Source organism: Macaca fascicularis, chromosome 20 (genome assembly GCF_037993035.2).
Source record: "Macaca fascicularis isolate 582-1 chromosome 20, T2T-MFA8v1.1".
NCBI lineage: Eukaryota > Metazoa > Chordata > Mammalia > Primates > Cercopithecidae > Macaca > Macaca fascicularis.
This window is the reverse complement of record NC_088394.1, coordinates 43343345-43371220: the sequence shown is the minus strand read 5'-3', so window position 1 is coordinate 43371220 and position 27876 is coordinate 43343345. Positions and strand designations below refer to the sequence as shown.

At 40.5% G+C, this 27876-nt stretch overlaps 2 protein-coding genes and 1 pseudogene across 11 annotated transcripts in view; 1 reads left to right on the top strand and 2 right to left on the bottom strand.

Moving 5' to 3' along the window:
* Positions 1–139, bottom strand: part of PHKB (phosphorylase kinase regulatory subunit beta) — a 232916-nt gene extending 232777 nt beyond the window's left edge. For all 10 annotated transcript variants that reach the window (XR_012428701.1, XR_012428700.1, XM_065537576.2 and 7 more), the window contains exon 1: positions 40–139. Coding sequence is in view for 2 of the 10 variants with exons in the window: in XM_005591848.5 (XP_005591905.3) it covers positions 40–115 (76 nt within the window). In the remaining 8 variants the exon portion in view is untranslated. The remainder of the gene's footprint in view (positions 1–39) is intronic.
* Positions 140–406: 267 nt separating this feature from the next.
* The window catches only part of ITFG1 (integrin alpha FG-GAP repeat containing 1), a 295294-nt gene continuing 267824 nt past the window's right edge, over positions 407–27876 (top strand). The window contains exons 1-5 of the mRNA XM_005591846.4: positions 407–632; positions 2308–2380; positions 7336–7481; positions 8676–8733; positions 16132–16206. Coding sequence (XP_005591903.2) covers positions 425–632; positions 2308–2380; positions 7336–7481; positions 8676–8733; positions 16132–16206 — 560 coding nt within the window. The 5' untranslated portion in view covers positions 407–424. The remainder of the gene's footprint in view (positions 633–2307; positions 2381–7335; positions 7482–8675; positions 8734–16131; positions 16207–27876) is intronic.
* On the bottom strand, positions 23691–25025 carry LOC102137357 (ETS domain-containing protein Elk-1 pseudogene; annotated as a pseudogene).

The window sequence follows — 27876 nt, the reverse complement described above, 5'->3', positions numbered from 1 at the left end:
GGTACTCGGGGAGGGGGGCGGCGCCCCAGCCAGCCAAACCTGAGCGCTTGGTCCGAGCTCTTCGCTCCAAGACCTTCCAGCTCACTTCGGCCGTGAGCCCCGCCGCCCCCGCCATCGCGCTCCCGCCGCCGCCTTGGCCACCGCCCCCGGGGCCGCCTGTCAGCAATGCCCGCTCGGCCACGCCCCCCGCACGACACTGTCGGGAGGCGCGCCTGCCGGAAGTGAGCGTGAGGGCGGCTTTCACCCTAGCTCCACTGTCTTTTTAGCGTCGGAAGGGCAGCCCTAGTGGGAGAGAGAAAAAGGATCCGGCAGCGGCTCTTACGCTTCCCGGGGCTGCTAGTCACTCTCTCGGCCGGTAACGCGGTGCTTTACGGCTGCCGTCAAGCGCGGCGCTGGGCCGGCGGGCGGGGGCCGAGGGGCTGCCATGGCGGCGGCGGGCCGGCTGCCGAGCTCCTGGGCGCTCCTGTCGCCGCTCCTCACGGGGCTTGCACTACTGGGAGTCGGGCCGGTCCCAGCGCGGGCGCTGCACAACGTCACGGCCGAGCTCTTTGGGGCCGAGGCCTGGGGCACCCTTGCGGCTTTCGGGGACCTCAACTCCGACAAGCAGACGGACCTCTTCGTGCTGCGGGAAAGTCAGTGCTTGCCGGGCCCTCCCTCTGTTCGCTGTCCGTGTGCCCCTCCCGGTGTTCCCTAAACCCATTGCCCAGTGGCCGGTCCTTTAGCATTTCCTGGCCTTTCTCTCCCAGCCCTGTGGCCTTCCCTTTAGCATTATTGACAGTTTGCCCTTTTGCACCACCCTTTCCAACCCCAAGTTCTGACCCAGCCACCCTACAGTTTGACCTACCCCCTGACAGCACCCCAGTTTTTTGCCTAAGAAGTCTGCAGCCTTCTCCCAGTCACCCTTCCCCCTCCTCCCTATGGAATCACCTGCCTTCCAAAGTGCTTCCTGATTCTTAGGAATCTTTGTAGCTTGCCTCAACGTTCGCTCCTAAGGCCCTCTCATTCCATTCTATTTTGCTTCAGTCTTCCTTCCCCGTTGATGAACAGGAAAAGGTGCAGCTTGACAATGTCTTCTCATAGGGGGCTTCTCCTTGCCTCCCCACCTACCTAATTCGCCCCCCGCCCCCCCTTTGTCAAGGCCACAGCTTTCTTTGAAGCAAATGTACCCTTCCAAGGGCGTAAACACTCAACAGCTCACACAAGCATTTTGCAGGGACCACTGATAAAACCAATGCCTCCTTGGGAAAGCAGTCTCAAACTACAGAAATTTCTCTCTTGAGCTGCCTGTTCTTTCGTGTACACTTTCCTCACCTTGGTCATCACTTTAGTGTTCCAAATCTCTACTTTCTTTGCTAACTTGTTCTTGGAAATTATTTCCTTTGACCATCATTAAACTAACTTTTTTATAAATCTTAATGCTGACAGTGGGCATTAGGGGGTCTTAGCGTTCTTGAGTACCTACAGAAGCAGGTGCTGCTTAAAGATCAATGCCACGAAGGAAGGAAGGAAGGAAGGAAGGAAGAGCTACTCAGAGCTTGTCTGACAGGATCCTGAACCAGACTTCTTGGGGCCCTTGGCAGGATGCAGGAGCCTCTCTTACGGACCCTGAATATTTTCCCAATCTTTTTGACTCCTCGTTTTGCAATGTACTGCCAAAAACTTGTTGCCACTCTGTCCAAACTGGATACAGAGAGTAGCATTGACTTTAAAGATGGCCTGTGTTTGATTAAACAATTCCAAAAGTCTGTCTCAATGAGTGCTAATTGAGCTCCAAGAATGTGTCAGCCTCTAGAGGATGGCCCAATAGGAGAAGGGTCTTGGAGGATTCAGCGTTTTATGCTCACATGCTTAATTATGTCCTTGTCAGATATCTACAATGGGAGTCCCTGCATCTTTGGTGTGATGCATCTGTGTAATGAACCAAACAGCCTTACAAGAGGCAGCATTGCTAGATTCGGGGAAGACAAGTCTTGACATGTAGTATAGTTATAAGGCATCTTCTTTATATGGTTCTTTTAAGTCAACCAATCTGACTCCTTGCAGAATCCACTGGCTTCAGTTTCTCTTGATCAGCTGCTTTTTCCCATGTTCATCCTTTCTATTCCTCTGCTACTTTGAACATTGAACTTGTGATATAATGTTAGGCCTCTCCATTGGCCTAGTGGAACTATCCTTGAGAGGGCAGATGAACTGGAGTAGAATAAAAGTTTTCTTGTTGAAAACAGTGCCCAGAAACCTTCTTGTAACCACTGATGGGGTATCTTACCAGGAAACATTTTTCTAATATCATATATTTGTTTCCTTTAGGAAACGACTTAATCGTCTTTTTGGCAGACCAGAATGCACCCTATTTTAAACCTAAAGTAAAGGTATCTTTCAAGTAAGTACAAATATGATTATTTTGATAAAACATTAGTCATTAATGTAATAATGGATATGCCGTAGCTGATTGGATTGTCTTTAAAGTCAGCCTTACCTGTAATGTTGGGATGCAAAACCACTAGTTGTGAGATATGAGTAGGAAGTGATTTTTTTGGAAAAATAGTGAAAATACCAAAGTTTAAAAATGACTTTAAAGAAATAAATTTAAGTGGATCCAGGTTTGTTTCTATATAAACACCCTTTATTTCCTTGCAATCTCATACCCCTTCTGGAATGTGTCTCGTTCTGTGCCTCATCTTGAGGGAGCAGTTACTCACAGTAGTCTCATTGTGTTAGCCATGTGTTGTGTTTTGTGGAAGAGTGGCCTATTTTGCAGTGGGGAAAAAGTCAGTGTTCTAATTTTTTTTGTTTAATTGACTGATAGATGGTGAGTTTTTAAGGTTGACTTGGAAAGAATTCAAATTTGGTTATCTGAATCTTTTAAATGTTCAAGTAATAGTTATTTTTCTTTTCTGTGGTTGGCATTGCATGAAACAGTGACCACTCCCACACCTCTACCTCCATGATAGTGACCCAACACAGTTTTGAAACTACATTCATTTGAAACTACAAACTACATTTGGAGCAAGCATTTGTGACAGTCTGAATTCAAGCAAGAAGAGATGGGTCAGTGCAGGCCAAAGGGGCAGCTTCCAGAGTCGTGGAACTTGAGCTTGACCTCAGTATAAGTAAAAAGTTAGATGAAGACTTTTAACTTTGGGGACAGAGCATTTATAAGAGATAAAAGTAACAACAGCATGTTGTGAATAGGAGGTAGAAAGATCTGCCTGACAAAAGTGGAAGGTACACTTCAGGGAGTTAAGGACTAAGAACATGAGATAAGAAGCTTTCATGAGACTGGTAGCCTTCAGAAATATCAAAAAGACTTTGAACGCAGTCCCATTAGAAGAGGGGAATCATCAGGTCCTTGTGCAAAGGAGAGATGATGAAAACAGTATTTTAAATTGATTTCTTTGTAAACTAGGTCCAGAATGAATTGGTTTATAGAAGATTACAAGACTAGTTAGGAAACTGTTTTTAAAAAGTCCCTGTGTGGACTAATTAGTTCTCAGACTCTACAGTATTTTAAGTAAACTCAAACTCATGTTAAAAAAAAATGGCCTTGAACAAGAACTTTGAGGGGAAAGTTATAAATGGATAAACAGGAGCTTATTTCCCTTGAGAAGTGTTCCTGGGTAGTGAATGTCAGCATGCTTGGAGTGGGGAAGAAACTGAAGTTGATGAGTGTATATGAGAAGTGGACTAACTGCATAGAGGTGATTTTTTTTCTGATTAGAAATTAAGGAAATTTAAAGGATGTAAATGGCATATGTTCTGATAAGTTAAAACAAATATTCCAATTAAATTTTTAATGAATGCAATGTACTTTCAAAACTTAGAAACTCTTGTTTGTGTTTTAATTTAGAATATTTTTCAAAGGAAAAATAATCTGTTCTTCACCCTTATACTCCCCCACACCTCTATTTCTCTCTCAGATGGAACCACTTTTAAAACCTGTAGCTGATTCTTCTAGTGTTTATTACCATATTTTAAAATAAAATTTTACACTAATTTCTTGAATTATCATTGTTATTCATTTCTTGTTTTTTATTAACTTAATTTGTCTACATTGTCCCAGTGTAGTTAAATCATAATTTTTTGTTGAATCAGTAATCATTGTTTACATTTTAACCATGTAGTGTTTATGTACTTCAAAACCAAATAATGTACAGTATTTTTTTTTTTTTTTTTTTTGAGACGGAGTCTCACTCTGTTGCCCTGGCTGGAGTGCAGTGGCATCATCTCAGCTCACTGCAACCTTCGCCTCCCGGGTTCAAGCGATTCTCCCGCCTCAGTCTCCTAAGTAGCTGGGATTACAGGCACCCGCCACCATTCCTGGCTTTTTTTGTATTTTTAGTAAAGACTGGATTTCACCATGTTGGCCAGGCTGGTCTCAAACTCCTGACCTCAGGTGATCCACCCACCTTGGCCTCCCAACGTGCTGGGACAGTATTTAATTTTTTGTGCAGCTTGCCCTGCTGGGATAAATGATTGCTTTTTTAAAAATAGATTGCTTAGTTTTCTATGTACATATCCTTAATTTATTTGCAGATATTCTGTCATATTTACCATATACCTATCATGCATTTTTCTTTTTCCCATTGGATCATCTGCATTGCTATCCAGTCTGGATTCATTCTCCAGGCCTTTTGCAGACTTACTCTATGGGGAATTTCCCCATTTAAAAAAAGAAATTTCCTCGTTTACTTCACGGGGGTGTGTCCTCCAGGAAATTCCTGAGAAAGGATGCATGATAAGTCCTGTTATGTCTAAAACCTTTTTCTACCCACTTTTTATTTTTTATTTTTTTTTAGAGACAGAGTCTTGCTCTGTCTCCCAGGCTGGAGTGCAGTGGCGCGATCTCAGCCTACTGCAACCTCTGCCTCCCTGGTTCTAGCAGTTCTCCTGCCTCAGCCTCCTGAGTAGCTGGGACTACAGGTGCACAGTGCCACGCCTGGCTAATTTTTTTGTATTTTAGTAGAGACGGGATTTCACTGTGTTGCCCGGGCTGGTCTCAAACTCCTGAGCTCAGGCAGTCTACCCGCCACGGCCTCCCAAAATGCTAGGATTACAGGCTTGAGCCACCACGCCCAGCCTCTACCCGCTGTTAACACTGTAATTAGCTTATTGTGTTCTAGCTTCATGGGTTGCTGTTTTAAAATTCAATCCTATTATTTCTCCTAATCTTTTAAATGTAAATTGTTTTAATTTTGGAAGCTATTGGAGTCTCTTCTTTTTCCATTTTGTTCTGATTTCATGATGATGTGCTTTGGTATAGATTTGTTTTTCTTTTTTGATAAAGGCAGGGTCTTTGTCACCCAGGTGACAAAGGAGTACAGTCACATGATCATAGCTCACTGTAACCACATAATCCTGGGCTGGAGCTGTCCTCCCACCTTCGCCTCCCAAAGTGCTGCAATTACAGGAATGATTATTCTTTACTTATTATGCTAGGCATTATGTGGGCCCTTTCCAGCTAGAGACCTCTATCCTTGGGGGCATTTTGAAACTCTTGCATTATTAAATATTTCTTTGAAAAAATTTTTTGTTTGTCTCTTTTAGGAATGCCTATCAATTGATTATTAGTCTTCCTGGGTTCATCCTTTGTTCCTTTATCTTATCTGTTTCTTATTTTTATCATTTTGTTTTGTTTTGTTTTATTTTCCTTTGCAGGAGGTTTTCTCAACTTTCTCTTCTAAATTCTAAGTCCTTTTTTTTTTTTTTTGACATGGAGTCTCATTCTGTTGCCCAGGCTAGATAGAGTGCATTGGCCCAATCTCACTGCAACCTCCACCTCCAGGGTTCAAGCGATTCTCCTGCCTCAGCCTCCCAAGTAGCTGGGATTAGAGATGCACACCACCATGCCTGCTACTTTTTGTATTTTTAATAGTGATGGGGTTTCAGCATGTTGGCCAGGCTGTTCTCAAATTCCTGACCTCAAGTGATCCGTCCACCTCCACCTCCCAAAGTGTTGGAATTACAGGCATGAACCACCACGCCCAGCCAGGTGTCACATTTTTAATTTCCGAGATTTTTTGTTTTGTTTTGTTTTCTTACTGATGTTTTACGATCATTCTTATGATGTCTTTTAGCATACTGTTTTTCTTTATATATATATACTTTTTTCTCTTTTCTAAAGTGTAATTTTGAAGTTTTCTTTTGTTGCATTAGCTCTGTTTTCTTCAGCTTCCTTATTGCTATTTGTTTTAGCTCTCTTTAATAGTCAAAAGTTTTCTTCAGAAGGCAAAAGGCAGGTGTCTACTCATATTTCCAAGTAACGTGCTAAAGAAATAATTGGAAATGCATTGCCTAGTGGGACTTGTCTACTATCTTTTGCCCTGCATGTATGTTCTTGATGGACTAACATTCTAGAAATAGGTAGAGCTGTGGGCAAGTGTTAAATTGTTCCTTTTGCAGACTTTTAGTTAACTCCTGTGTTTAACTTAAGGCCAAAACCTTACCCGTTACTGTAACTTAAATCCTTAATTCCTAAGACTTTCAAGAAATGCACCACTTGGTTCTTACCTTGCTGAGTGAGAGGGAGAAAGGACTGCCATTGATGCATTAAGAAAGTATATTTCTATAGTCTACTTGGAAATTTGTTGTCTTGCTATTTGATCTGAGTAGTATTAAATATAAAATGAATTTAAGGCCTACTTTTTACTTGGGTCACTCAGACAACAAGACTGCCGGATGTTAAGTTTTCAAGATTCATATAAATAATTTTAGAATTATTTTGTTAATAAAAATATATTAATACCTATGACAAGGGAAAAAATAAAAATATGTGTATAAAATTAGATATATATGTTTGGATGCTGTATTGATTGCCAAGTTTGGAAAAAAAAATCCATTCTTAATTTACTAGCTTTCACAGAAATAAAATGATTTTTTAATTTTTACTATAAATTTTGAATTTATGTTAAAATCCAAACTAAATATTTTATAAGTAATATCTTTTAATTGAAAAAATCCCAGTGATATTGCTTACTGCTTTAGCAATTATGAGCCTCCAGTTGTTAGAAACACCATCCGAATGTCTTAGTGTCCTTGACAAAGGAACTATATAGAAGGACTATACTAGCCATTGCTTGAACATAATAAACACGTTTTCTCTTGACATATTTCAGTTTTTTCTTGTTTCTTGAGACTATTCTGCATTCATTCTGAACTCTTTTGTAGACCAAAGGGGTCTAAGTACATCTGGGGTGAAAAGATAGGAAAGAGAAGGCAATCGGTCAGTTATGTGAAGTTTTAAGTTTTTCATTGAAAATATTTTTTTATGGTAGAAATACAGAGTTGTCCTTTTCCATTACAACTTGTCTGATATTTGTAAATGCTTGTTTCTTTTAGGAATCACAGTGCATTGATAACAAGTGTAGTCCCTGGGGATTATGATGGAGATTCTCAAATGGATGTCCTTCTGACATATCTTCCCAAAAATTATGCCAAGAGTGAATTAGGAGCTGTTATCTTCTGGGGACAAAATCAAACGTTAGGTGAATTTGTTTTAAAATTTTTAATATTTATCATTGAATATGAAGGTAAATGTAACAAAATATTGTTCTGAAATCAGTTCAAGAATACTGTTCTTGGGTGTCAATAATTGTAAAAACTTTTTTCAAAGTTTATTTCCTGATTTTTCTTTTTCAACCTGAACTGGGCAGGGTTCACTTCTACTAACAAACTTCACTCTTACTAGCTTAAAGAGGACAGAGATTTATTAAAGGGTTTTAATGGCTCACAGAATTATTGGGATGGCTAAAGAATAAGCTTTCAGGAGCAATCCCAGTATCATCAGAAAAGCTTCTGCCTCTTTCCACTATCAGAAGTGGCTAGTTACACAACTGCTACCAGAATGATGCTTGCTGTGCCTGCAGTGATTTCTCCTCGCAAAATGAATGCTGCACCTGGTCTCTTGATACTCCCAAATTCAGTGAGCAGACACAGATAGAAATAGCAGAGAAACAGCCTTTGCCTCATTCATGCCTTTAAGACTCACAGTGTATCTGATTGGCAAGGCTTAACTTTTATTCAGCATCTCAGATGCAACGATATCTGGAAAATGCTATTTTTGGTTTCTAGTCTCCTCAGCACAGGAAAGCACAACAAAGTTGAAGTATAGTTGGAGAATCAGTCTACCTTCCCTAGTCACAAATCATCAAGCCATGTCTGAAAAGCCAATTAGTTATACCTAAATAGGCAACTTTGTTCATGGAGTCAAATTTCAGTCGTGTTGTCTGCACCATTTGGGAATGTAAACAGTAACCTCAATACATTATATTCATTAAGTCAATAAGTATTTACAGAAGGAGTACCATGTACAAAGCTTGTATATAAGCATGTACATTTTAGAGCCAGGAAGTTTTGCATATATGGCCTTCTTTACACAAAATCCTTGTTAATTATCAGCCTCTCTAGTACTAAATTGTGTAAAGACAAAGACTCAGCTAGCAAATATTTAGATGCATACCTCAAAAGGAAGTTATTGTAATGCTAGTCTTCACTGTAGAATGTACTTCCCAATATTTTGTCTTTGCAAGCTTGTTCATTTGAACTAGATTTATAGTATCTCTTTAATAATAATAGTTGGAATAAATTAGAGATAAATCTTGAAAAGAGTAGAAGAATATTTTTTCTTAAGTGTAGATATCAAAAGTAATATAAAAAGACTGCTATATATCTTTTTGCAGATCCTAACAATATGACCATACTCAATAGGACTTTTCAAGATGAGCCACTAATTATGGAGTAAGTATGTGCTTGCTTCCTTTGAAATGATTTTAAACTTTTTTTTTTTTTATACTTTAAGCTCTAGGGTACATGTGCATAACGTGCAGGTTTGTTACATATGTATACTTGTGTCATGTTGGTGTGCTGCACCCATCAACTCATCATTTACATCAGGTATAACTCCCAATGCAATCCCTCCCCCCGCCCCCCCTCCCCATGATAGGCCCTGGTGCGGGGTGATGTTCCCCTTCCCGAGTCCAAGTGATCTCACTGTTCAATTCCCACCTATGAGTGAGAACATGCAGTGTTTGGTTTTCTGTTCTTGTGAGAGTTTGCTAAGAATGATGGTTTCCAGCTGCATCCATGTCCCTACAAAGGACACAAACTCATCCTTTTTATGGCTGCATAGTATTCCATAGTGTATATGTGCCACATTTTCTTAATCCAGTCTGTCACTGATGGACATTTGGGTGGATTCCAAGTCTTTGCTATTGTGAATAGTGCCGCAATAAACATACGTGTGCATGTGTCTTTATAGCAGCATGATTTATAATCCTTTGGGTATATACCCAGTAATGGGATGGCTGGGTCATATAGTACATCTAGTTCTAGATCCTTGAGGAATTGCCATACTGTTTTCCATAATGGTTGAACTAGTTTACAATCCCACCAACAGTGTAAAAAGTGTTCCTATTTCTCCACATCCTCTCCAGCACCTGTTGTTTCCTGACTTTTTAATGATCGCCATTCTAACTGGTGTGAGATGGTATCTCATTGTGGTTTTGATTTGCATTTCTCTGATGGCCAGTGATGATGAGCATTTTTTCATGTGTCTGTTGGCTGTATGCACGTCTTCTTTTGAGAAATGTCTGTTCATATCCTTTGCCCGCTTTTTGATGGGGTTGTTTGTTTTTTTCTTGTAAATTTGTTTGAGTTCTTTGTAGGTTCTGGATATTAGCCCTTTGTCAGATGAGTAGATTGCAAACATTTTCTCCCATTCTGTAGGTTGCCTGTTCACTCTGATGGTAGTTTCTTTTGCTGTGCAGAAGCTCTTTAGTTTAATGAGATCCCATTTGTCAATTTTGGCTTTTGTTGCCGTTGCTTTTGGTGTTTTAGACATGAAGTCTTTGCCCATGCCTATGTCCTGAATGGTACTACCTAGGTTTTCCTCTAGGATTTTTATGGCATTAGGTCTAACATTTAAGTCTCTAATCCATCTTGAATTAATTTTCGTATAAGGAGTAAGGAAAGGGTCCAGTTTCAGCTTTCTACTTATGGCTAGCCAATTTTCCCAGCACCATTTATTAAATAGGGAATCCTTTCCCCATTTCTTGTTTTTCTGAGGTTTGTCAAAGATCAGATGGCTGTAGATGTGTGGTATTATTTCTGAGGACTCTGTTCTGTTCCATTGGTCTGTATCTCTGTTTTGGTACCAGTACCATGCTGTTTTGGTTACTGTAGCCTTGTAGTATAGTTTGAAGTCAGGTAGCGTGATGCCTCCAGCTTTGTTCTTTTGACTTAGGATTGTCTTGGCAATGCGGGCTCTTTTTTGGTTCCATATGAACTTTAAAGGAGTTTTTTCCAATTCTGTGAAGAAAGTCATTGGTAGCTTGATGAGGATGGCATTGAATCTATAAATGACCTTGGGCAGTATGGCGATTTTCACGATATTGATTCTTCCTATCCATGAGCATGGTATGTTCTTCCATTTGTTTGTGTCCTCTTTTATTTCACTGAGCAGTGGTTTGTAGTTCTCCTTGAAGAGGTCCTTTACATCCCTTGTAAGTTGGATTCCTAGGTATTTTATTCTCTTTGAAGCAATTGTGAAGGAAGTTCATTCATGATTTGGCTCTCTGTTTGTCTGTTACTGGTGTATAAGAATGCTTGTGATTTTTGCACATTTATTTTGTATCCTGAGACTTTGCTGAAGTTACTTATCAGCTTAAGGAGATTTTGGGCTGAGACAATGGGGTTTTCTAAATATACAATCATGTCATCTGCAAACAGGGACAATTTGACTTCTTCTTTTCCTAACTGAATACCCTTGATTTCTTTCTCTTGCCTGATTGCCCTAGCCAGAACTTCCAACACTATGTTGAATAGGACTGGTGAGAGAGGGCATCCCTGTCTTGTGCCAGTTTTCAAAGGGAATTTTTCCAGTTTTTGCCCATTCAGTATGATATTGACTGAGGGTTTGTCATAAATAGCTCTTATTATTTTGAGGTACGTTCCATCAATACCGAATTTATTGAGCGTTTTTAGCATGAAGGGCTGTTGAATTTTGTCAAAAGCCTTTTCTGCATCAATTGAGATAATCATGTGGTTCTTGTCTTTGGTTCTGTTTATATGCTGGATTATGTTTATTGATTTGCGAATGTTGAACCAGCCTTGCAACCCAGGGATGAAGCCCACTTGATCATGGTGGATAAGCTTTTTGATGTGCTGCTGAATCCGGTTTGCCAGTATTTTATCGAGGATTTTTGCATCAATGTTCATCAGGGATATTGGTCTAAAATTCTCCTTTTTTGTTGTGTCTCTGCCAGGCTTTGGTATCAGGATGATGTTGGCCTCATAAAATGAGTTAGGGAGGATTTCCTCTTTTTCTATTGATTGGAATAGTTTCAGAAGGAATGGTACCAGCTCCTCCTTGTACCTCTGGTAGAATTCTGCTGTGAATCCATCTGGTCCTGGACTTTTTTTCGTTGGTAGGCTATTAATTATTGCCTCAATTTCAGAGCCTGCTATTGGTCTATTCAGGGATTCAACTTCTTCCTGGTTTAGTCTTGGGAGAGTGTAAGTGTCCAGGAAATTATCCATTTCTTCTAGATTTTCCAGTTTATTTGCGTAGAGGTGTTTATAGTATTCTCTGATGGTAGTTTGTATTTCTGTGGGGTCGGTGGTGATATCCCCTTATCATTTTTTATTGCGTCTATTTGATTCTTCTCTCTTTTCTTCTTTATTAGTCTTGCTAGCGGTCTGTCAATTTTGTTGATCTTTTCAAAAAACCAACTCCTGGATTCATTGATTTTTTGGAGAGTTTTTTGTGTTTCTATCTCCTTCAGTTCTGCTCTGATCTTAGTTATTTCTTGCCTTCTGCTAGCTTTCGAATGTGTTTGCTCTTGCTTCTCTAGTTCTTTTAATTGTGATATTAGAGTGTCAACTTTAGATCTTTCCAGCTTTCTCTTGTGGGCATTTAGTGCTATAAATTTCCCTCTACACACTGCTTTAAATGTGTCCCAGAGATTCTGGTATGTTGTATCTTTGTTCTCATTGGTTTCAAAGAACATCTTTATTTCTGTCTTCATTTCGTTATGTACCCAGTAGTCATTCAGGAGCAGGTTGTTCAGTTTCCATGTAGTTGAGCGGTTTTGATTGAGTTTCTTAGTCCTGAGTTCTAGTTTGATTGCACTGTGGTCTGAGAGACAGTTTGTTATAATTTCTGTTCTTGTACATTTGCTGAGGAGTGCTTTACTTCCAATTATGTGGTCAATTTTGGAGTAAGTGTGATGTGGTGCTGAGAAGAATGTATATTCTGTTGATTTGGGGTGGAGAGTTCTATAGATGTCTATTAGGTCTGCTTGCTGCAGAGATGAGTTCAATTCCTGGATATCCTTGTTAACTTTCTGTCTCGTTGATCTGTCTAATGTTGAGAGTGGGGTGTTGAAGTCTCCTATTATTATTGTATGGGAGTCTAAGTCTCTTTGTAAGTCTCTAAGGACTTGCTTTATGAATCTGGGTGCTCCTGTATTGGGTGCATATATATTTAGGATAGTTAGCTCTTCCTGTTGAATTGATCCCTTTACTATTATGTAATGGCCTTCTTTGTCTCTTTTGATCTTTGATGGTTTAAAGTCTGTTTTATCAGAGACTAGTATTGCAACCCCTGCTTTCTTTTGTTCGCCATTTGCTTGGTAAATCTTCCTCTATCCCTTTATTTTGAGCCTATGTATGTCTCTGCATGTGAGATGGGTCTCCTGAATACAGCAGACTGATGGGTCTTGACTCTTTATCCAGTTTGCCAGTCTGTGTCTTTTAATTGGAGCATTTAGTCCATTTACATTTAAGGTTAAGATTGTTATGTGTGAACTTGATCCTGCCATTATGATATTAACTGGTTATTTTGCTCGTTAGTTGATGCAGTTTCTTCCTAGCCTCGATGGTCTTTACATTTTGGCATGTTTTTGCCATGGCTGGTACCGGTTGTTCCTTTCCATGTTTAGTGCTTCCTTCAGGATCTCTTGTAGGGCAGGCCTAGTGGTGACAAAATCTCTAAGCATTTGCTTATCTGTAAAGGATTTTATTTCTCCTTCACTTATGAAACTTAGTTTGGCTGGATATGAAATTCTGGGTTGAAAATTATTTTCTTTAAGAATGTTGAATATTGGCCCCCACTCTCTTCTGGCTTGTAGAGTTTCTGCCAAGAGATCTGCTGTTAGTCGGATGGGCTTCCCTTTGTGGGTAACCCGACCTTTATCTCTGGCTGCCCTTAAGATTTTTTCCTTCATTTCAACTTTGGTGAATCTGGAAATTATGTGTCTTGGAGTTGCTCTTCTCGAGGAGTATGTTTGTGGCGTTCTCTGTATTTCCTGGATTTGAATGTTGGCCTGCCCTACTAGGTTGGGGAAGTTCTCCTGGATGATATCCTGAAGAGTGTTTTCCAACTTGGTTCCATTTTCCCCCTCACTTTCAGGCACCCCAATCAGACGTAGATTTGGTCTTTTTACATAATCCCATGCTTCTTCAAGGCTTTGTTCATTTCTTTTTCCTCTTTTTTCTTTAGGTTTCTGTTCTCGCTTCATTTCATTCATATGATCCTCAATTGCTGATACTCTTTCTTCCAGTTGATAGAGTTGGTTACTGAAGCTTGTGCATTTGTCACGTATTTCTCGTGTCATGGTTTTCATCTCTTTCATTTCGCTTATGACCTTCTCTGCATTAATTACTCTAGCTATCAATTCTTCCACTTTTTTTCAAGATTTTTAGTTTCTTTGCGCTGGGTACGTAATTCCTCCTTTAGCTCTGAGAAATTTGATGGACTGAAGCCTTCTTCTCTCATCTCGTCAAAGTCATTCTCCGTCCAGCTTTGATCCATTGCTGGCGGTGAGCTGCGCTCCTTTGCCGGGGGAGATGCGCTCTTATTTTTTGAATTTCCAGCTTTTCTGCCCTGCTTTTCCCCCATCTTTGTGGTTTTATCTGCCTCTGGTCTTTGATGATGGTGACGTACTGATGGGGTTTTGGTGTAGGTGTCCTTCCTGTTTGATAGTTTTCCTTCTAACAGTCAGGACCCTCAGCTGTAGATCTGTTGGAGATTGCTTGAGTTCCACTCCAGACCCTGTGTGCCTGGGTATCAGCAGCAGAGGCTGCAGAAGATAGAATATTGCTGAACAGCAAGTGTACCTGTCTGATTCTTGCTTTGGAAGTTTCCTCTCCGGGGTGTACTCCACCCTGTGAGGTGTGGGGTGTCAGACTGCCCCTAGTAGGGGATGTCTCCCAGTTAGGCTACTCAGGGGTCTGGGACCCACTTGAGCAGGCAGTCTGTCCCTTCTCAGATCTCAACCTCCGTGTTGGGAGATCCACTGCTCTCTTCAAAGCTGTCAGACAGAGTCGTTTGGGTCTGCAGAGGTTTCTGCTGCTTTTGTTATTGTTTACTGTGCCCTGTCCCCAGAGGTGGAGTCTACAGAGACAGGCAGGTTTCCTTGAGCTGCTGTGAGCTCCACCCAGTTCGAGCTTACCAGTGGCTTTGTTTACCTACTTAAGCCTCAGCAATGGCGGGCGCCCCTCCCGCAGCCTGGCTGCTGCCTTGCTGGTAGATTGCAGACTGCTGTGCTAGCAATGAGGGAGGCTCCGTGGGCGTGGGACCCTCCCGGCCAGGTGTGGGATATAATCTCCTGGTGTGCCTGTTTGTTTAAAGCGCAGTATTGAGGTGGGAGTTACCCGACTTTCCAGGTGTTGTGTGTCTCAGTTCCTCTGGCTAGGAAAAGGGATTCCCTTTCCCCTTGCGCTTCCCTTGCCCTGCTTCAGCTCTCACTGGTCGGGCTGCAGCAGCTGACCAGCACCGATTGTCTGGCACTCCCTAGTGAGATGAACCCAGTACCTCAGTTGAAAATGCAGAACTCACCGGTCTTCTGTGTCGCTCGCGCTGGGAGTTGGAGACTGGAGCTGTTCCTATTCGGGCATCTTGCTCCGCCACGAAATGATTTTAAACTTAAACATAAAATAAAATCTTCACATAGGAAGCTATTTTGCTTAGTAATATAAACACTAAATTCACTCAGAGGCCTGTATCTTTGATTATATTGTATTTATTTGCCATCAGATAGGACAAAGAAAAATGAAATTTATTATTTTGGAAAGAAGAGATTTGTGTTTTTGTTTCAGTAGCTTCAGATGTGTCCATTGTGGATCTATGCTGTCATTACTGAAAGAATTAAGATAGTTGTTTTTGAGTATAACTGTTATGTTTAGTATGTAGGATACAATTTCCTCTAGAAATTTAGAAAGATTCCTATACTAAGGAGAAATTTTTGTTCTTTTTATAACTCTTCCTTTGTGTTATTATTTATATTCTCAGTATAGACTCATGTACCAGGATAATTGATTTAAATAACTGATGTAAATTTGGATTTATAAATTTCTGACAGCGTATTTTGGTAGAGGTCGAGATCATTCCTGGGACTAGAGCAAAGTTTGGCCACATTCTTTTTTCCAGTACTGCCTTTCTTACAGTTATTGAAATCATACCCATACAGCAGTGTGTCAGTGGCCATTAGAAGTCTGAACTGTAAATCCGTGGATTAATCTTCTTAATGGTGCCCCGCTAGATTTCTTTCATAGTTGTGTATTTTTTCATTGTTGTTAAAATATTCAATGGCCAATATGAAGTTTTATACCAACTAGGATTATTTTTCTGGGTTATTTCTCCTAAGCCCATCTAAATAAATGAGTTGGCTTATGATTCTGAAGTAAGTTTCTAGGAATTAGTGCTATATCCTTATCATTCAAGGATAGTCTAGATAATGCAAAGATTATAGACATACCCAAAATCTCACAAAAGGAATCTTTCTTGCTCTTACTATATGTCCAGTGTGGGTCAACAACAGGCTCTTCTCTGTGCTGTTGCTTAGAGTCAGGCCATCTGAGACCCCACTGTTTTTGTAGCTAGTCCATCTGAATCACAATGTCTTCTCATTGCCATGGCAAGCCTGGAGAGGGCTGGAGGGGCTGGTAACAGAAATTATACACTTGGTGTAAAAGTGACACATGTCACTTGTGCTGACATTTGACTTACTACTTATCACTAGATACTGGCAAGCATTTAATGTCTACCACACTTCCCAAAAGTTATTGTTTCTTTTAAAGCTACATTAGAAGTAAAAATTTAATGAAATAGCTGCTTATTGTTTTAATTTTTTTCAGTTTCAATGGTGATCTAATTCCTGATATTTTTGGTATCACAAATGAATCCAACCAGCCACAGATACTATTAGGAGGGTAAGTAAATATGATCATAACTATGTAATTAATCATATATATTGCTGCTGCTTTAACCATTGGAGAAAAAATAGTTCATTGGATATGTTTGTTTTTAAAGATTTTTAAATGGGCATTTGGTCTATATATGTAAGCTTTCTCAAATAGTTTGGATTTGGCCTGCAACTGGTTTCCAAGGGCCAGCTTAGTCCTTTTATCTCTTTGAAAATTAGAGATTGAAACTTTACAGGTCTCCATTTACATATTGGTTCATTAAATGTTTTTGAAATGGATAGATTTCACGTAAATAGGGAGGATACCCGCAGTCTTGAGTGGATCCTCCCTACCTTAGTCATGTTAGCTGCTAGACTTTAATTGATAAGATTTGTTTCTTTCTGTCATTTGTTCAGTGAGCGGTCAATAATGGTCTAGTAATGTAAGCCCTCCTCTAAGCTCTGGAAACTTGTCAGTGTATATACATTGTCCTTCACCAGTATGTGTGCTAGGCCTCTCTTACTACCTAAGTGTGCAATTCTTAGGGAAAAGTGCCTGGAATCTTGCAATTCCAAGATATCCATTGTAATTACTCTGGATTTAAATAGAACTGGTCTCGTAACACAAGAATTCATGATAGCAAGATACTTTTCATAAGATACCTTCAACCTGGTTAATTTTTTTCTGTATCTGATAAGATAAAGTTTAGTTCAAGAGTACAGAACACATTTATTTACTTTTTTGTCTTTCTGAAAATACGAAGGACCACCCTTGTCAATCTGTCTTTTCTAGCTACTTGGAACTCTAGTGACTTTTCTCTTTGTGTTTTATAGAAGTAGTTTGTGTTTATGATTCATTTTTGAAATGTGATTGATAGGTATGCAGAGGAGTAAATTGTCAAAATTTAAGGTATTCTGAAGAGACACGTTCACATTTCCTATTACTTTTTCTGGTCTACGGCCATACCACCCTGAATGCGCCCAATCTCTTCTGATCTTGGAAGCTAAGCAAGGTCAGACCTGGTTAGTGCTTGGTTGGGAGATTCCCCATTACTTTTTCTGTAGATTTTTAATAAAGAATATGGGCACTTTGATGCTAGTTATAGTGAACTTTGAAATAATTATTGTGAATCCTGAGTGAGAAACCTGTTTTTTCTCCAAACTTTGAAAAATACCTTGAAGAGAGTCTTGCTTTAGAGACAAATTGGAAGGAGATCCTGATTTGCTTTTGTGGCCGTATCCAATAGGAATTGAGTGCAGGTGGGGTGTGGGGAAAACACAGGCCACTCCCCTCCGCCTCTGCACTCCTTCCACAGCAAATGGGGACTGCTCAGAAAACCCTTTCCTTTCTTTTCCTCTCTTCAAAGGCAGACATGTGATTGAGATTGTGGTGGTGACTTCTGGCCTGTTTTATTTTGTGGTAACTTCACTTTAGTCAGGGGAATAATTGGAATATCTTTAATCTGATGTAGTTTGACCTTTAGAAATTGAAAGTGAAACAGCTGTTGTTGATAATTCACAAAGTATTAATGAAACTTCTATTACCTGTACATATTTTTTACTTAATCTGCGAGAAAACGATTTAGAATATTATGGGATAGTGCCATAGCTTCTTTATTTGTTCTTAATTCTGTATTAGATTTTTTTTCTCTACTTCATGAACAAGTTCAGATTTTAAAACATTATGCCTGAAGACATGTCCAACTTTATTTTTATATGTTATATTCGATCCAATATACTACAGTAATAATACTCTGGTATTTTAGGATATCTGTCATTCGAACCTCAGTTACAAATTAAACAATAGTAGCTAACCATATCTAAGTGATAAGATTGCATCTAAGATTTGTCCTGATGCCAGTTTGAAGATATATAAGCTGACGGAAATTTGCATTGTTTAGAATGATTGCAGTCTAACAATATTGTGGTTCAGACAACAGAAAGCTGAATATGCCCCTGTGGGAGCAAACATTAATATGTTACTAAAATATGAAAAATACATTTAAGCCATGTCAGTTTTATAAACAACAGATAAAATACGTGCATAGGTGCATAAGTGAAAAAGTCATCAGCGTTGACATTTTGGGCTATTCACGTGATCTTGATTGGCAGCCTAATCTTATTTATCAAGAAATCTACCTTTTACAACTTAAATATTATGCGTTACGGGTGTGCCAAACCCAAGATTATCTTTAATTGAATTTGACCAGGACTTTGGTTTGGGAAGCATGCAATGATCTTTAAATTGAGTGTGAAATGCTTCTGTAGAATTATAGCAGAAAGCCCATGCTATAACCTGGCCTAGTGCAGACATGCAAATCTGAGATAGCAGAACCAGTTTGGCTGGACTAAAGGTGCAGATGATCAGTCTAAATAGCAGTGGTGATGAGCAGAAGAATTCCTTATAATTGGTACAGTGGGGTTATCTAACAGGAACAGGAAGGGCACTCACTGCATCGAATGAGGTTCAGGAGATAATTGAAGTATGTTAAATGGTCAAAGGTGAGACTTTAGTTTGAGCTTCAACTTCACTTATAATGACTTGAAATAATGTAATAATGTGCCATATTACTTAGAAATAACACCTAGCTATTAAGTGTCACAACTGCTTCTCCAGTGATGTGACGTTATTGTTAATGAGCATTTTCTATGAGGACATTGGAAACTGATGTTGGATACTCATTCAGAATATTGTTTTTAATGTTGAAATGTAAACACTTGTACCTGTAATTTTAGTCAAAACCAAATATAATGTTGGTCTGTCAAAATTTTCTGACTCACGTACTGAGTTCAAATACATTCTGGGTCAGGCCCAAGTTGTATAGTTGGAGATATTAATGTAGGTATGTGACAGATACATACTTTGCCGTACACTGTTTACATCACAAGTGATCGCATGAAAATATTGAATGTAGTATAAGTAGCACTAAAAGCAATCATTTTTAACTGTTGTGTGGGTGGATTTTGCCCCTCCATTATTAAAAAAAGCTGTATTCTCTATTTAAATGTAGTCAGCTACTATCAATCCAGAAGAAATAAATCTCCATTTTTCCATTTAGCTTTTCATATTTTCTTACATTGTAACCAATGACTGATTTATTAAATCACCCTTCATTTTTACTGTTGATTTTGTTTGTTTGTTGATGCATTACAGAAAATATTGTAAATATTTGTTTTAATGAAGTATGATATTATATCACTTAAATCTATTGTTTAGTAAGAATATGAAAATTATGATGAGATTTATAACACAAAATAAAACCAAATAATACTCAAGGCAGCTTTTGACTTTGTAATCAGCATTAATACCCATAACAAAAAAAGGTAACTTTGAGATGATTTATATTTTCTTCAAATTCCCCTGGCAGCACCCTCCCTCCCTCTCATGCCATACAACATTCATATTTTTAATACTGTTGCTAAAAGGAATCTATTAAAATCTGAGTGATCAGGTATTTTTTTCTAATCAGTATTTCCATGGAAACATTGCATCAGTTTTCTAACTTTTCTCTTTTCCTAAAGGAACTGTGCTATTAGAGATACATTAATTTCTTTTCCCAGTGTTTCTCACCCAGACCTTTTTTCTTTTCAAAGTTAAACTGCAGAAATAGTGAAAAACTTTTAGCAGATGACCTATGTGGTGGTTATTTCAAGTGGCATGTTCATTTCTTAAGGGTCTATAATTTTATTTCCTATAGTCCCGCCAGATGTGTTGGAGGGGTCAATTAAATTACCTCAGATTTTGACTTGAACCCAGGAGGCAGAGGTTGCAGTGAGCCGAGATCACACCACTGCACTTCAGCCTGGGTGACAGCAGAGTGAGACTTTGTCTCAAAAACAATAAATAAATACATAAATAATAAATAAATAAAAATTTAAAAATTAATTACCTCAGATTTCCTGGCAACTTATACTGCTTTATGTTCTGATTGGTAGTATTATATTTAAGTGAAATTGTTTGTTTCTAAGTAAATGGTTTTAAGATGTTATCAAAATTTACTCACCTTGCTTTTAGTTAAATCTTAATAATTTTTAGATGTATATTTGTAATTATTCAGAAAGATCAGCTTCTTTTGAGAAAAGAATAGTGTTATAGTTTCTGTGCAAAAAAAATTCATGGTAACATTTCCTTTTATTGGCATATATTAAAACTTTGTTTCCTTGTTCAGGGAGAAACCATTTTGCTTTATTTCATTACTGTTAATACTTGTGTATGTATTGAAACTAGTATAGGCTAGGGGCAGTGACTCATGCCTATAATCCCAACACTTTGGGAGAATGAGGCAAGAGGATCACCTGAGCCCCCCCAGCAGTTCAAGACCAGCCTGGGCAACATAGGGAGACCCCATCTCTACATACAAAAAAAAAAAACGAAAAAAGTAATCCGGCATGATGGTGCACTCCTGTGGTCCCAGCTGCTTGGGAGGCTAAAGTGAGAAGATTGTTGATCCAGGGAAGTTGAGGCTGCAGTGAGCCTTGATTGCACCTTGCACTATAACCTAGGCGACAGAGTGAGACCCTATCTCAAAAAAAGAAAAAAACTAGTATAGTTAAAAAAAGCCATGTATATAGCAGTTTTTGAGTAAGATTAGTATATATTACCATTTCAATTTAGGGTGAAATGAATCAGAATCATAATTTCTGAAAATATACATTAAGTCCTCTTTCATTAGATTCCAGTTGCATTTTATCAAAGTGTATATAAACTGTTGAAAATGCTTTGCAAATACTTGATTTTTACCCTGGAGGTCTAAGCTCTGAGTTCCAGTTCCTGAGTGAGTTTCACAGTAGTCCTGAATGTAGGTGTGCGTTCAACTGTGGGACGCATGCTTCTTTTCAGACTGCCTGTTCTTCCACTGTATTTGCCTGTCTTAGGAGTCAGTGCTGTCTCTTAGGTGTCATGTTACTGTTGCACACCCTAGGAAGGTAGGAGTATTGGGCAAAGTATAATAAAAACATGACTGAAAGAAATCTTCATATTTTCTCTTATGTACCTGAGACATTATTGCTGAAAAGTCCTTAAGATTTATCCAGAACTGCACCTTTTTGTTCTCATTGAGGCCCAGAGTGAGTGATTCATGAGGAATTTACCCAGGTGACTTTGTTCTCTAGTGATGCTTTTCTCAGTCTTCTCCTGTATATCTTGCAGAGGAGGCACACCACGGAATTGTACAGCTTTTCTGTCCCTTTGGAGGCTCAGAGTTGGATGGGGAACGAAGAGGACAAAGAGTATCTCAGACAAGCTTGTTGTTGTTTCATTAAATGTTTATTAAGTAACTATGAGGTTGGCACTTAACATCAGTTGCCTCTTTTTTTTTCTTTCTTACAACAGATAGCTTGTGTGACTAACAGTGACTGAAGAGTCTAATTCAAAGGTTAAGGGACTACCACAAGCTCACAAATGTGTAAATAAATGCTAAATCTGGGAATTGAATCTGGATCATCCAAGTTCTAAAACCTGTGCTTTTGCCTTCATTCTTGTACCATCATTACCATCATTATTATAGTCACTGGGGGCCTTTAGTGGTGCTCCTTCATATGACCTCCCCCTCTCTCTCCATGGCTAGCTTGGACTTCATAATGGATGCTTTTTAGGAAGCATTCCATGAAATGTAGGCAGAAACTGCATCTCTTAAGACCCAATCCTGGAAGTTAAACAAGTGTCATTTATTTTATATTCTATTGGTCAGAATAGGTCATGGGACTAGCTAAAATTCAGTGGAGTTAGTAGATTAATATAGACTCTACCTCCTGATATAGGCATGGCAAAATTGAATGCGAAAGAGCATGTGAGATGAGAAATAATATGACCATCTTTGAAAACACAACATAGTAGCCTGTGTTTATTTACTTTACCATAAGTAAAGACTTGCAAAGGAATATGGAAATACAGATCATTTTAAGCATGTCAGCTTCTAGAATCTCAGGCTTCATAGGTGTTCTTAGCCAAAATTGATGTGCCCGAGAATGTACCTATTTTCACTGTAACTTTCTCCTTCACATGAGAATGCCATCTTCCTTAAATTTCCTAAATCTTACTAATGGTGATTTGCTGGGTTGTAAAAACCCATAAATATCAAACACAGGGGAAATCTTTTTTTTTTTTTTGAGATGGAGTCTCGCTCTCCCAAAGTGCTGGGATTACAGGCATGAGCCACCACGCCCGGCCTGGGGAATCTCTTTTTTTTTTTTTTTTTTTTTTTTCACTTTGAAGAATATATATTTACAGGAACAATTCCCCATTCTCTGGGACTCTTTAGAAAAAAAAAAAGGTCCATTTTGGGGAAGTAAAACAAACAGTGGAGATGAGTGTAGCACCGTCCCCCAAATCACCAACCCCCAGGTCCCGAGGCCTGGGCTGGGCCAGCGCTAACAGGTGAGCCCGGGAGTCTTTTGAACCCACTCTCTCTTGCCTAGAATAGAGACAGGACAGGCTTTATGTCCCCCATTCCTCCCTCCCAACTCCAGGGACATTGAAAGGGTCCTTTGTACCCGCCCGCAGGAAATTAGGGGGCTGGGAGGGAGGGAACTGAAAATACATGTTTGGTATCAAAAATAAACACTTGGAGGGGGGAGGCAGCAGGAAGATTCCCCCCCAAATCCCTTCCTTCCCGCCCACCCCACCAAATATAGGAAGAGATGATTCCCTCTCCCCTATTGAAAAGCCCCATTTAAAAATAGATTATACTATCAAAATGGCAGCGGGGGAGAGACAGGGAGACCTGGAGAACTGGCTGGAGGGGCCCCCCAGATGGGGACCACCCCCCAAAAAAACCCTCCATTGGGAGGAAACAGGCAGGACCCCAGGGAGGTCGGCAGACAAAGGAATGGCTTTTCAGGGGGAAGAAGAACAAAAGGGACATTCCTCCCTGGCCAAAGTTGGTTGAAAAAGGATAAGCTGTCTGAGAGAAAGGCTGGGGAGATGGAAATTTCTATTCCAAGGGTGTGATTCTTCCTTGGCCAAGACTCCCAACCCATTAAATGGTACAAATTCTTCCTGGACCCCTGAGTATGGCCAGGAATAATAAAACAAAACAAACTAACTCTTCTACTCACATCTGAAAATGGAGACAGGGCTCCCTCATCTCCCCAAGGGCAGGCTGAGAAATAAAGAAAGGTCGTTCTCAAGCCAGACCCCGATTGTCTTGTCTTGAGGAAAAAAGTGGGAGGTGGGGGAGATGTCCTAACCACCCTAAAAGGTTAGGTCAGGCTCTTCCCAGTGGCCTTCAAAAAATAAATAAACCGCCCCTACCATTGATGTAGGAGACGTGTAAGGGCGGCCACTGGGGGACTGACAGAAAACAGAGACGTTGTGGAAGCTGTGTGTTTTCTGTGGAGGAGATAATGAGAATCACTCTTGGGAGTAATTCTTCCCAAGGATCCCTACCCCACCACAATCAGAGCGTGAGTCTTTCAGTTGAACTATGTTTCTCCTTGAGATGGCTGGCTGGAGAGAGCATGGATAGAGTGACCCCAGAAAGGGTGGTGGTGGTGGTGGTGGTGGTGGGGGTGGTGGTGGTGGTGGTGGTGGTGGTGGTAGTCATGGCTTCTGGGGCCCTGGGGAGAGCACCACGGGGGTCGAGAGGCCAGCCACGCTGATGGAAGGGATGTGCACCTGGGCGCTGCCACCGGACGGAAACTGGAAGGAGAGCTTGGCCGGACTACGGGGCGCAGTGGGACTCAGGGTGCTCCAGAAGTGAATGCTGGGATGCAGCGAGCTGGGTGTCAGCAGCACCGGGGTCAATGTATACGTAGGAAGTAGGGACGGAGTTAGCGCCGCCCCAGGCGCCTGGAGGCCGGAGCCAGTTCCCGATCCTGGGGTCTGTTCGAGTCCTGGCCCACCTAGCAGGCTCGGGCTGAGTGGAAGCTCTAGGTCCCGGGGCTTCCGGCCCTTCTGCGGCTGGGAGATCTCAGGGTTGGAAGCCGCGTGGTCGCCCGCCTGCCCTGCGGTGTCCATAACAACCGCGGGCAGCCGGGCTGGCACGCCCTCCTATGGAGGGACTTCTGGCTCGGCCTTGGTAGTTTCCGGCACAAACCCTCTCTCCCCGGCAACTTCCAACTCTTCCTTGGGCCCTTCCACTTTCACTTCTGCGGGCAAAGCCCGGCCCAAACCTGGCTCCACATTCAGCTCCTGCGATTTCAGGTTTGGGGCCTCGGGTGGGGTCAGGATGACCTGCAGAGGCAAGCCGGCCTCCTCAGCCTCCAGGCAGGCCTCCAAGGGGCTTGGACTGGTGCTCCTGCTCCCCGAGGAGGGCGCTGCTGCTCCTGCAGGAGCTGCATTGGGGAGCACCACAGCAGGCTGAGGATGAGGGGGTGGCTGTGGCTGCAGAGACTGGATGGTGAAGGTGGAATAGAGGCCCGAGCGCATGTACTCGTTCCGGCTGCTGCATGCCAAACCACCTGGGCCTGCCATTCCTGCACCCTTGGGTGTGCCTGGCTTTCCAGAGGCAGTGTCCCCTGGGGCGGCATGTACAGCAGCAGGGGCCACATTTGGCATGGCGGAGGTAACAGACACATCTGGCTGGGGCGGGCAGTCCTCAGTGGAGCACCCTGCGACCTCAGGATAGGACACAAACTTGTAGACGAACTTCTGGCCGCTCACCTTGCGGATGATGTTCTTGTCATAGTAGTACCACAAGGCCCGGCTGAGCTTGTCGTAATTCATGTTGGTCTTGTTCTTGCGTAGCCCCCACAGCCGGGCCACCTCCTCTGCATCCACCAGCTTGAATTCACCACCATCCCGTGAAGTCCAGGAGATGATGTGGCCATTGCCTTGCTCTCTCAGCAGCTGCAGCAGAAACTGCCACAGCGTCACAGATGGGTCCATCGCTGGGGGAGTGCTCACGCCATCCCAGGGGTACCTGTGTGTAGCGTGGCGGTGGCGTTGGCAATGTTGGCAGCTCCGGGGGGCGGGGTCTCCATACGCGGCCCACTGCCCCCCAGGTCTGGGTTCCGAGGCGGCGGTGGTGGTGGCGGTGGTGGTGGCGGTGGCGGTGGCGGCGGCGGTGGCGGCGGCGGTGGCGGCAGCACCTAGAAGCCGCCCCTGCGTTTCCCTACAGCTCCATAATCCCTTATGATTAACTAAGATATCTCAAACTAATAGAACTTTCAGTTTTTCTTCTTCTTCTTTTTTTTTTTTTAATGTACATTTCTCTTAACATGAAGCTTGCATACAAAAGCAGACGTCATGGTCCACGTTGATATATTCTGAATTCGGATGCATTGGAGTGGGGTTGTGGTAGTATGACAGTTTTTGTTTTAATGACTTTGCCATTTCATTACTTTAGTATTGTCAAAAATTCCATTATTGTTGAGAGAGACCCTTGGGAGAGCAAAGAAAAGAGAGCATGCATAAGAAAAACCAAATTCCAAAAAGCAGATCTTATAGCTGTTCTTAGCACTGTATCCCAGGACACATCATTAATTGGAAAGAAGGTAACTTTCATGCCCAAGTGATTTTGGAAGGTGACAATGATTGTCGCAGATGTGACTGAAATATTCTCTAGGACTATCAAACTCGTAGATAAAGCTTTTGCATAATTTGTTTTATATTTGGTATGCATTTATAGAAATCATAACAAGAAATCATATCATATCAAGAAAATTCCGTTTAAAGTCAAGCATCTTATTTTATCTTATGAAATTTTATTTTTACTATTTTCTGTATCCTGTTAATGTAATAATGCTATCGCCTAATAAATAAATTCATATGTTGGCTTCTGAGCCAAATAATTTTTTGCAGTATATACCTTTTTCTTTTTTTTTTTTTTTTTTTTCCTTTTTGAGACGGAGTCTTGCTCTGTCGCCCAGGCTGGAGTTCAGTGGCGCGATCTCGGCTCACTGTAAGCTCCGCCTCCCGGGTTCACGCCATTCTCCTGCCTCAGCCTCCCCAGTAACTGGGACTACAGGTGCCCACCACCACGCCCAGGTAGTTTTATTTTATTTTTTTTGTATTTTTAGTAGAGACCAGGTTTCACCGTGTTAGCCAGGATGGTCTCAATATCCTGACCTCGTGATCCGCCCACGTCAGCCTCCCAAAGTGCTGGGATTACAGGCGTGAGCCACCGCTCCCGGCCACCTTTTTCTTTTATTAAATTCATAGGAAAAGTTTGTTACATTTGAAGAAATGAGAAAGACATGGTGTTATTTCTTTTTTTAATACACTAAGTACTCCAGAAGCCAGACCCAGAGTAGACTATGCACATACATTTACTGAAGAACTATTACATCTTTTATCATATTTCTTGTAACATAAATTATTTTAGCTGCATTATATTGCATTGCTGTAAGTTAATTAATGAGAAATAGCATATTGCTTTACAATCTTATTTTTATAACCTATTTTATAAAAGTAGATAAATCAATTTTATCTGATTTACATTATTGTAATCTTGACTGCTTTTAACAATGTGTCCTACAATATACATACATTGAGTTATTTCTCAGCAGTTTTTGTAATATTCCTTGAAACGCGTATTAGCACATTTATTTGAATTGAAAATAAAAAACAAGCTCACACTCTTTCTGGCAGAAAATAACTTTCATTTGGAAACAGCTTTTATAGTAAGTACTGGCTTTGCTAGTTGGGTTATATGGCAGACATTTTCTGTAAACTGAATGAAATAGATCAGCAGTTCTAAATTTGTTTTTGTTTTTTCCTTACATTTTATTATGGAACATTTCAAACATATAGAAAGGTAGCTGAATGAGATAGTGAATATGCTTCTAATAGAACGTACCTGTCACCTAGCTTCAGCAATTACCAGCTCATACCCAGTTATTTTTTCATCCACACCTTTTCTTCCATTTTCCTTTTTTAACACCTTGGACATTTTGAATCTATAAATATTTCAACATATATCCTTAAGAGAGATAAGGCATTTTTTTGTTGTTGTTGTTTGGAGATGGGGTCTCTGTCACCCAGGCTGTAGTGCAGTGGTAGGATCATAGCTCACTGCAGCTTTGAGCTCCTGGCCTCAAGTAATCCTCCTGCCTCAGCCTCCTCAGTAAAAGGACTATGGATGCATGCTGTCATGCCTGACTAATTTTTTAAAATTGTTGTTGGAGATAGGATCTCACTATATTGCTCAGGCTGGTCTTGAACCCCTTGGCTCAAGTTGGGATTACAGGTGCCAGCCACTGCGCCCAGCTAAAGGTTTGTTTTCAAAAATACATAATCACAACATATTCATCATACCTAAAAAACTGAGAGTAATTTCTTATTATTACATTTCCAGTAATATTTTGATCAAAATATATTAAAGTATACAATAATGTAGAAATATTTTATTAAGCCATATATTATTGGCAAAGACACAATAAAAAGATTTTTCAAACTCTTTATTAGCATACTTTTACTTGATTAAATGGGGTGCCTCTAAATGAAGAGTAATTGGTATAGCTAATAGTTATTTTTTTAATAGTGCTTATAGTTATTTGATAAACGTATGTAATGCTTTTGTTTTACTTCTCAAAAATTGAGAAAGTAAATGGGTCTAATAAATGGATTATGCATCCTTTTACAACTCAAGGGCTTTCCAGCTGCTTGCTTTGAACAGCTTAAAGGAAGAAGACCTAATGAATAGAGCCCTGAAAGTTATTTTTGTTGATAAGTAACTGTGATTTTTTATATTTGACTACAGAGAGGTTCAAAAAACTGGGAATCCTTGCTGTAATAAACCTCCTTTCATTCTAATCT